The sequence below is a fragment of the Cervus canadensis genome, chromosome 10 (genome assembly GCF_019320065.1).
Source record: "Cervus canadensis isolate Bull #8, Minnesota chromosome 10, ASM1932006v1, whole genome shotgun sequence".
Taxonomy (NCBI): Eukaryota; Metazoa; Chordata; class Mammalia; order Artiodactyla; family Cervidae; genus Cervus; species Cervus canadensis.
In genome coordinates, this window is record NC_057395.1 from 50,784,684 (window position 1) to 50,795,834 (window position 11,151).

General features: G+C 43.4%; 1 protein-coding gene across 3 annotated transcripts in view; it reads right to left on the minus strand.

The window, feature by feature from the left end:
• ATRN (attractin) overlaps positions 1-9,807 on the minus strand; it is a 186,310-nt gene extending 176,503 nt beyond the window's left edge. For 2 of the 3 annotated variants that reach the window (XM_043480409.1, XM_043480410.1), the window contains exon 1: positions 9,318-9,805. In XM_043480409.1, coding sequence (XP_043336344.1) covers positions 9,318-9,685 — 368 coding nt within the window. In that variant the 5' untranslated portion in view covers positions 9,686-9,805. Of the gene's footprint in view, positions 1-9,317 lie in introns of all 3 variants that reach the window. The other variant, XM_043480411.1, reaches the window with a different exon arrangement.
• Between the last annotated feature and the right edge of the window lie 1,344 nt (positions 9,808-11,151).

Sequence of the window (11,151 nt, forward strand, 5' to 3'; positions counted from 1 at the left end):
ACAAAGGGCCAGTCTAAAAGTAGAGGGAGAAAAGGAAAAAATAGAAGGAAGAAAATAACAAAGGATTAGATTAGTATATAGTATATGAATAGGAGTCACTTATGCCAAAATATATCTGGGAAATCACAGAAAATGGTAAAGAATATAAATGAGAAACAAATTTCATATTAGGTCAGTGGCTGATGAATTTCTAGATACAATTATTTTGGAAAGTACAACCACAATTTCATTTTAGTTTTAGAAACAAGATTGTATTTAAAGAGAAAACTCAATGATTTCTGTTCAACCATGCTACAAATTTATTAAATAAGTTAGTCAAAATTAGTAAAAACTATTTTGATCATAAACACAGTCTGCTTTTTTCCTGTATATTTATCTGTCTTCTACACTGTAGTAAATAAATTGCATTTGCTTATCTTGGGAACCTTTCACAGAGGTAAAGTGTAAATGTCAGATACCTGCTTTCAAACATGTCATAATTTGTGTGTGTGCTCAGTCACTAAGTCATTTCCAACTGTTTTCGACCTACTGGACTGCAGCCCACCTGGCTCCTCTGTCCATGGGACTTTCCAGGCAAGAACACTACAGTAGGTTGCTATTTCTCCAGGGGATCTTCCTAACCTAAGGATCAAGCCTGCATCTCCTGTATCTTCTGCATTGGCAGGCGGATTCTTTACCACTGAGCCACCTGGAAAGCCCGTCATAACTCAGGCAATTATATTAAGACATTCATGCTAATTTTTCATTTTACTCAATGAACATATTTTTACCTATTCATCTAAAAAAACTCTTCCAGGAATCAGCCAAAAATTTTAAAGGTCTATTATGTAAGTATTTTACATACATAAAGTTTTCACCCAAAATAAAAACTTCACATAACATAAGCACATATTTTGTTGCCTCCTCCCACAATCCTATCTGTTTTCCTTGTCACAAAATCAAGAAACTAATAACTGCCATTCAGTGACTTGGCTCTACTACACTTAATCAACACAGGACAGTTCTAACTGCAGTAACCTCAACATTCCACATAGTGGGCCACTATGCATTTCTGATAAAAACTGGGGTCCAGCATCTCATTACATGATACAATACTTCCCAGACCATTCTCAACTTTCATCATCAACACTTACTGAGTATTCACCAAATAGCAGGTTCTACAAATTTGCAGGGGCATCACTGTCCTCACCTGCCCACTACTGGACCCATTTTCTGGTGCCATTATGTGGGCTTTCTTTTCTCCTTTCCCTTCTCAGTCCATGCCATTTAATGGCGTTGGACCTCAACCCCCATCTCCAAGAGGTACTCAACTCAGGTCTGATTGGTCAGAACATTCACAGGACCTGAGCCACAGTGACTGCTTCGGTAAGGTACAAATGAGACTCTCACCCCTCCTTATCTGTTACATGCTTCTAAGGAAGAGCTACTCTTTTCTAGTTTTATTTAGCTTTTGGAGACATCACCTGAAGAAAAGCCTGCCTGCAAGTGAGGCCAGTAAAGAGGCAAGGAGACAGACTAACTAACAGGTTGCCTAGATTTAGCCGCATATGAAGCCGACAATATTTCCTGGACTCTTCTGTCATATAAACCAATAAATCTCTCCTATCTTTTTCTCTCAAGTTTGTCTGAGTTGGACAGCTGTCAAAAATAGAATTCTGACAGAAAGTGTACCCAATACAATTCACAAATAGAGTGACAATTAATGAGCCTTTGAATGTGAAACTAGATTTAAAAAAAAAAAAAGCTGAAGTATAGGACAGTGAGAACAGCCTGATCCCAAGCTGGAAGTTGGCAATCCCAGTTATGCAGAATCAAAGAAACACGTCAAAAACACTGCCTGTGGTAACTTAGGGTTTGCATCATGTGCCCAACATGATTGGAACATTGCGAGACTCAGTATTAAAAGTCAGTAATTGAGACCATGTTATCAAGTTCAAGAGGATAAGGCCCAGGTAGGGGTGAAACAGATGAAGGGAATTTAAAGTTACAAACACCTAGTTATAAAATAAATAAGCCACGGGTATGCAATTTATGAGGCTTCCCAGGTGTTTCAGTGGTAAAAAATCCACCTACCAATGCAGGGAAGATGCAGGAGATATGGGTTTGATCGCTGGGTTGGGAAGATTCCCTAGAGGAGGAAAAGGCAACCCACTCAGGTATTCCTTCCTGGAAAATTCCATGGACAGAGAAGACTGATGGGCTGCAATCCATGGGGTCTCAAAGAGTCAGACATGCTAAGCAATGGAGCAAGCATGCATATAATAAACAGCATAAGGAATGTGGTCAATAATATTGTAGTAATTTTGTATGGGAACAGTTACTAGACCTATCATAGTGATCATGATACTAATGTAATATTGTACATAAACTATATTTCAATTAAAAAACAAAAACAGGGAATATCAGTGGTGGTCCAGTGGTTAGGACTCCTCACTTTCACTGCCAATAGTAAGGATTTGATCCCTGATCAGGGAATTAAGATACTGCAAGGTGCACAGCACAGCTTGGAATAGAATGGAATATACAAAACAAGAGGATACAGCCCAAACTCCTTTGTATGGAATATAAAGCCTTCAATGAGGACTTCCCTGGTGGTCCAGTGGTTAAGAATCTACCTGCCCATATGAAAGACACACGGGGTCAGCCTCTGGTCAAGGAACTAAGATCCCACATGCCACAGGTCAACAAAGCCTGTGAACCACAACTATTAAGCCTGCATTCCAGAGCTCAAACGCCGCAACTCCTGAGCCCACGTGCTGCAACTACTGAAGCCCATGAACTCTAGATCCACAAGAGAAACCATCACAATGAGAAGTTTGTGCACCGCAATCTGAAAGTAGCCCCTGCTCACCACAACTGGAGAAGGCCCACAGGCAGCAACAAAGAACCCATGCACCACAATGAAGACCCAGCACAGTCAAAAATAAACAATTAATTTAAAAAAATACTTTAATGATCTGCTTATGTCCCTCTGTATATTAGGGATTGTTCTATATTGTAAGGGACAGGAAATATAAATCGGACTTAAAAAAAGCGTGGCCTGTAGTACCTCATAAAACCAAAAAGTACAGCTTCAGTCAAGGACTTATCCAGAGATTCAGAATATCATCAGGTCTCCAGCTCCACTGTTCTACCATCTTCTCTCTTCTAGGAATTGCTCTGACCTCAAGTAGGCTCCAATCACAATGGCAATGCTGGCTATAATAGTTCTAGGCCCTACCTCCTCATCACACAAACGGAAGACAGCGACACATCTCCTTCATAAATGCCCACAAAAGAGAGGTCTCCAGCAAAAGTCCTGAGATTCACTCTAACTGAGTCACCTTAGGTCACATGCCTACTTCAAAACAATCACCAAAGTCAGAGACTGGCATGCTCTGATGGCTTAGCCTAGGTCAAGGATGCACCTTGAAGCTGGAGGTGACTGAGAAGGGAAAACCAATTACACCTTTCAGTCTCACACCCTTCCATTGTATCTCTTACAAATTATGCTCCAGTGACACCCATTTATGTTGAGTTCTCTAAGTGCTGTGAGTTGAACTATGCCACTGCAAAGGATATGCTGAAGTCCTAACCACACCAGACCTGTGAACGTGACCTTATCTGGAAACAGGGCCTTTGCAGATTTACTTAAGAGAATGTCATATTCATACATCTAATATGACTGGTGTCCTTATAAGAAGAGAAGAGACCTACAGGGAGAGTGCCATGTGAGAAGGAAGTGATGGAAGCAGAAACTGAAGAGACTCATCTACAAGCCAAGGAATGCCAAGCATTGCTGGCAATTTCAGAAGCTAAGAGAAAAGCACAGAACAAATTCTCCCTTGCAACCTTAAGAGACAGCATCACCCTATCAACACCTGATTTCAGGCTTCTGAACTCCAGAACTGGGAGAGATTAAATTTCCGATGTTTTAAGTCACCCAGTTTATAGTACTCTGTACCACAACCTTAGAAAACTAACACAAGTAAGAATAGTCCATGATTCTCTGACACAAACTCTTTGCTCCTTCTGGAGTGTCCTCCCCCAGATTGTCTATTTACACGAAACTTCTCAGATCTGCCCAAATGTTCTCTTCTCTGTGACACTTTCCACCAGCACCCACAGCACAGTTAGTCTCTCCACCACACAACAGTCCAGTACCACATATTGCCCACGTTTATATTATTAAATTGTAATAGCCTGTGCACATAGCTAACAATCAACCCTTCAGAATTATGAGCTGTTCAAGGGGAAAGCAAGACTTGATTCTAACCCACCTTCACAGCCTCAAGTCAGGGCACAGTATCTAACGTATAGTAATCAATCAGAAGCTACTCATGAACTGAACAGGCTGATGGCTCATCTCAAAAGGTAACAAGCATGATTTCAGAGAATTGGCTATTCTAGATTATAGAGAACTGAAGATGGGCCTTGAGGTAGAATTTAGATAATAAAGAAGAAAAGAAAGAATGTGGGGGTAGGGATGAAGAGGGGTGCTGAATTTAGCAAATATGCAGAAAAACTATTACAAAGTAGAAAAGTTGGGTTAGGGAAAAGGGGTTATATGTAAAGCATTTGAGGGCCTTCTGTTGAGGGTCATTTTACAGATAACAGAGTTAAAAAAAGAAAAAGAAAAACATTTCTGAGCAAGACAGCAACGTAAGTTCTCAGGGGATTATATGACACAGGGTAGAATGATTCCGGAGGTGCAAGAAACCAACCAGAGTGCAACAGAGGTAGGTCAGCAAGGAGGCGAAGGGCCAGGTGCACTAGGGTGGCAGCGGAAAGAACAGAAAGGAACACATTTCTAAGACTTTAAAGAAGGGAGAATAAACAGAAAGAGCAAAAGACTACTCCTAAGTTTTGGTCTTTGGTTATCTAAACTAGGATTTGCTACTGAAATAAGAAGTACAAAGGAAAACACTTTTTTTTTTTTAAATGATAACAAGTTTGGTCTTTTGTATTAAGCCTTATATTGTATGGCTCAATACAAGGTAACAGCACAATAGCCCAGTAAAGATGCCCAGCAAACAGTGGAAAATAAGACAATGAAATTTAAGAAAAATAAAAGGACAGAAAGACAAACATGGCAGTCATTCAGGTACATTTCTAAAAGTCATAATACATATGACTTGAAATACATATACACAGCAGAATTTCATTCCTTCATTCAACAATAGCTACTGAGCACTACGTCTCAGGCACTGCTCTAGGCTCTGGGAATATAACCATGAGCAAAAGAGATAAAAATCCCTACCCTCATGGGCTTATATTCTACTGGGAAAATTCATAAACATAAATTTAGGGCTTCAGATTACTTCCTCTTAGTAATTACCATAAACAAGATAAGTATTTATTTTACCTTCTTTACCATATTTTATTTTCTAGAATTTTCACTTCACTAGTTACAAAAGTATATGCATATCCTCATACTAGTATATGCGCATATCCTCAGACAGAACTCAATGAATTTAATTTTTTTTTTTATGCTAGCTTTCCTGTTGTAACAAACCTATTTTCCCTCTTTGTTTCTCAAAGTGTTGGAGAAGGCAACGGCAACCCACTCCAGTATTCTTGCCCGGAGAATCCCGTAGACAGAGGAGAGTGGAAGGCTATATAGTCCATGGGGTCGCAAGAGTTGGATGTGACTTAGCGCCTAAACCACCACATAAGGTTCTCAGTAGGTTATTGTATTCCACCTGCCCAAAAGTTGTATAGCAGGAACTTAAAAGAATTAAGTGCATATTAACTTCATAAATGAGCTTAACATCTTTTTTTTTTAGCTTAACATCTTTACTTTCTAACAATGGGATATATTTATCCTCTAAAGAAAAACTTTGATAGTGATATCACAAGTAGAAAAACATGATTACTGAATCACACAAAAATGAATGGAAGTGGCACTGCTCTGGAAATCATCCACAAAAGATTTCATAGTTATCTTTATTAAACTGACACCATTAACCTTATCCTCTGTAATTAATCATTTCTACAGTATCTTACATTTGGGAAAAAAAATGAACTGACTTTCTAATTACAACCACACAATAATCCAAATTTTAAACAACACCCTCAGAGTTATCCTGAAGATTAAATGGTACAATATACATGAAAATGTTTGGCCAGGTCTCTGGCATGTGGTATGGACTCAGTGATAACTTTAGTGAATCTAATCCTATTATTATCCTATGTTCCTTTCAACTAATGAAAAAGATCTTACTAGAGCAATTGTAACACAGGATTTATGGAACTAAAAGGCTTAAAAAACACACCCAACTTGATGCTGACCCAAACCAGAAAGGTATTCATTCTAATGTCTCTTAGGTTAATAACAAAGAAGTCTGTAAGTTAAATAAAGATACAAACTAACACATAATCAAAACCAACATTTCACTCTTCCCCTAAAAAATCCTACAACTAAAAATTTAATGGAAGGGTTTTTTAAAAGACTATAGACATGTTTCTCTTACTTTCATTTTTTAAAATGCAAATTTCAGAAGCCCACAAAATACAATGAAATTATCAGAATGAAGGTCTTAACTGTTTGCCCAGAAAAGAGCAGTGACACTAGCTGGAACTGGCTCAAATGGAGCATCCACAACAACCTGGGAAGCCCCTTCACTCTCACATGACACCATCCGAGACAACCTGCATCAAGACTGCCTGTTCCCCCTAAAAAGTGGTTCTTTTCCAATCCTCTGGACCGCCCTCATGGACACTTGGATCTGCTCTCTCTATATGTAGATGACGCTAACACTCACCTGTCCCACAGGTGGAAATCCTGAAAGTACTCCAATCTCAGTGTGTGCAAAATTAAACATCTCAAATCTGTTCCACCTGTGTCCCTGCGTCTGTTAATGATATCACCATCCCCTCAATCACCTAAGATAGGGTCTAGTTTTCGTTCCCTCACCATCCCCCTTTCTTCCCCAAAGCAAGCCAGTTTCAAAGAAAGACATTCACCTCTATAATACCACCTAGCATCTATCCCTTCCTCCATTCCTACCTCAAGTTCTCATTACTCCTGACCTGACCCACACCAAGGTTCCAATCTAGTGGCCCATCATCTCTCATGCTTAAAATGAGTCCACCTTCTCCGAACATTATAGACAGATTGATCTAGCAACCTATGTCCCTCCCCACCCTGTGGGCCCCCACTGCCTACCAAGGCATCCTAAATTGTCAGAACTTGAAAAATTCCCCTCTGAGCCAACAATCCATTCACTTGATCATGGATGTGCTCAAATTCAAAACGCTTTGGTCCCATCTTCAAAGGCCATTCCTGCTCTGACTCCAATCTGTAATGACTGTAATGTCATGAAAACAAGATGAACAATGCTATTCTACTGCTCACAGGTTAAAGGTCAAAACTCTCAACCCAACCGACAGGGCTCCACGTGGCCTGGTTTCTGCTTATCCCTCCAGTCTTGCCATGCTTCCCTTTGCTCTCTCTGCTCAAGCCACCTGGCTTTCTATCCATCCTGAAATGACCCCTCTCATCTCCAAGCCTCTGTACACACCGGCCCATTAGTGGACCACCTCCCATGTAGGTAGTGGGATTTCGCCCTTCAGATCGCAACTCAGAAGCCTCACTAACCTTACTTTTCCAAACTAAATCAAGTCCTCCATTTGCTCCCTTCTCTTCACTGCCATAGCTTTAAGAAAAATGATAAGAAATTGATTACTACTCGCAAACTAGAATGTAAGCTGTATAGAGCTGGACTGTGTCTGTCCTGTTAACAACTGTAATTTCATAACATAATCCAGAGTTGCCCTCAACAAGTTGTTGTAAATTAATGTAGTTCATGAGCCAGAATTATATTACCCAGAACCCTAAACAAAGGTACAAGGCTGACCATACTGTACAAATCTATTTTGAAATCACTTGCTTTCTCCATAAACAACAAAGAGCTCATCTCCATAATGTTCTCCAAGTTCCCTTGAAGATATGACATCACATGAGCCTATAATTCTACTGTTCCAAACTTCTCTCTCACATTTCTCCTCTACATACCTTGGCACTAGAATATTTCACCTCTGGTCTCCACAATTTTGTTTGTATCCTTCGTTCCATCTGGAATTTTTTTTTTTTCCAGTTCCACATTTCCAAATTCTACTTATCCTCAAAAGTTCAAAATCAGTGTCATCTCCTCCTCAAAATATCCCTGCATTCCCTCAGCTAATCACATCTTCTCCACTCCTGAATCCCCACAGGTTCTCCTTTGCCTCATTCAGGTCTCAGATCAAACGTCACTTCAAATGAGAGCCTTCTCCTAAAGTTACCAACTGGTTATAATTCTCTATCCTGTCTTATTTTCTTAACAGCGTTTACCAAAAAATTGTTATTTTATTTTGTCTGTTTACTTCTTAACTGTGTCTCCCTTCTAGAATGTGAGATCTATGAGAGCAGGGGCCCTAAGCAGGGGCCCTGTCTGGGTTGTTCTCCATATTTCCCCACTCCTCCACATTTGACATCAAAAATGTTCAGCAAATATCAGCCAAAGGCATGCAGTCCTTATGATTAGGGTTATCTATGTAACAGATTTTTCTCTAGTTATATTCCAAACTCCTTGTGGACCAGACCAAAATCTGGCTAATCTATTTGTATCATCCAGCAATCCTTGCACAAGGAAAGCAAATAATAGTTGCTACTAATTAATGAATGATCTCTCCAAGAGGTACTACCCTGAACCAGGCCAACTCAGAACTCCACATTTTTCAGAAACCAGGGCAAATAGGAACCTCCTTCGACGCCCTCTCCACGACAGACCTTGTTCCAATCGGCCTCCTCCAGTGAGCGTCCAAAAGCTAGTTTCTTTACTTCCTTTAGTCAGTAACCACCGGTTCTTCTATCTCTAATATCTCACAGTCCAACCCGTTTCCCTTCTATCTCCAGACAAATCTCTCCAAGAGCTCTGTGTCTTCAGAGTACCCCACCATCTCCAGTAAGTCCGGGAACTCATCAGACCCTGGAGAACGAGGGGATGTTCAAAAGAAGTGTTAAGGTAGGCTGGCTTCTCTCACCTTTTCTTTTACTTCGTTTTTTCAGAAAGAGGCCCAGTTTCAGAGATTGGCTTTGATACTCTTCGGAATCGTAAGCTTTCGTCCCACGTAGCTTTCGTCCCTTTGGAGTGCCCCCACCCTTCCTAGCACCTTTTCAACTTCTAGTACCGAAGACCCCAGGCCAGAGACGAAGATCTTCCCGGAAGCAAGTGGTCCTGAAACATGATGGGTTAGCCCTCCTCTCCCCAATTTCTGTGGGGCATCCGCCTCTGGCCTGGGGCCGTCTTTTGAGCGCCCCTTAGCCTCGACCTCCGATACTATCTCCCACTCACCTGAAGCGGCCCCCGCAGTGCTGGCATTGCTCGCCCACCCAGCCGGCGGGGCAGACACACTGGCCGGTGCCAGGGTTGCAGCGGCCGCCGTTGACACAGGGCCGGTCACATTCCTTGGCCTCGGCTGCGGCTGAGCCCGACACCGCCGCCGCTGCCGCCGCGGCCTCAGCAGCCCAGGGAAGTAGCAGCAGCGGCGGGAGCAGCAGCAGCAGCAGGCGCCGCCGCCGCCGTGGGAGGCGCAGCCCGGTCCGCAGCCCCGGCCTTCCAGCCCTAGACGCGTCCCAGTCCCGACACCGCCTGCCGTTCCTGCTTGTGGGCGCTGGTGTCACCACGGTCCTCAGCCTCGCCTCAGTCGCCGCCGCCACCATCTTCCCGGGGCTGAGAAGGTGTCCCGTGAACACATATACCCTCACACACACACATACACCGCACGGCCGGCTCAGCTTCGCCTGGCCGTGCGGGGCGGGACTGTGCGGACGGTGGCTCGGGCGGTCAATCCTGAGGGCGGGGCCAGAGCTGCGCGGGAGGCGGGGCCGGCGCGTGCGTGCGTGCGTGGGCGGGACCGGCGGACTAGCGTCATCTGGAACGCGTTTCCCTGAGGGCGGACCTGTAACGCAATGTGTGTAGGGCATAAAGAGTTCTTCTCCCACCCTCCCTCGACCTTGGTGTCCAGGAGCTCTCGTACTGTAGTTCTATTCATTCGCTTCGCACTGCCGCGCCTGGGTAGCAGTCTGAAGCACCCTCTTCCCGTTGGTTTCTCGGAGCCAGTCGCTTCTTAAGCCAAGCCGGCCGACTTGAGCGCTGCTGTCCAGGGACCCTGGCTCCAATCATCGCTCTACCCCAAGTTTCGCTGCGGGGCAGAAGGGGCCTAGGAGTCTGAGTCGTGATGTGGTACTAGCTGCGGCACTGTAGGAGCGCTGCGAGCCTCTGCTTTGACCTTTGTAATACAGTGTTAACGAAGCAACACGTGTGTTAAGAACCTATGGTCAATGAATGCCTAGAACTGAAGGCACACAGCAAGGCTTTCCTTGATATAGCCTGATTCAGTAGCAAACCAGACCCCGCACCTTTAATTCTGTAGAGGAAGTTTGGGGTTACCTTGTTCCCCACTGTTTGCCCTCCAGTCATCTCGAAAGGGCAGCATAAAATTAGGAAATGGAGCCCCCCTCTCCGCGTCCTGGCCCACTTTAAACACATGGGTCTGCGCCTAAAGTCCTTCTTGTCAGGTAGTATGTTACTTTGGTAATCTGCAATGAAACATGCCTGCTGGCAGTATAACCTTGTGTGGTCCCCAACCCTGGAATCTGGACGGACCTGTTACTGGATTTAACCAAGAAGAAAGTAGGGGAAGTGTTGATGTGCACCGTTCCAGGTCAGCCTTAAGAACAACGCAGCAATTCTGATTTTGAGCTCTTGATAGTCCTGACCTGCTGCTTCTTTTCCACTGTGCCACAAAGAGAGCATTTGGAGGAAAAGTAGGAGCCCAATTTGGAGAACGAAATGGCAACGCACTCCAGTATTCTTGCCTGGAGAGTCCCAGGGACTGGAAAGCCTGGTGGGCTGCCGTCTATGGGGTCGCACAGAGTTGGACACGACTGAAGCGGCTTAGTAGCAGCAGCAGCAGGAGCCCAATTAACACCGAGAACTGAGATCCCAGACACAAAAATCTGGTAGATCCATCCCAGCTGCGGGACCAAGTCAGTGAAGAAAGAAGCCCTTGTTCCAGCCACCTGGGTGCTTCCACGTTACCTAGAACAGACAAGTCTTTCCTACTTTGCCTTATCCAAAATCCTGAGAAATTATACACTGGCTTCTGTTTTGGCCTCCAAGTTTT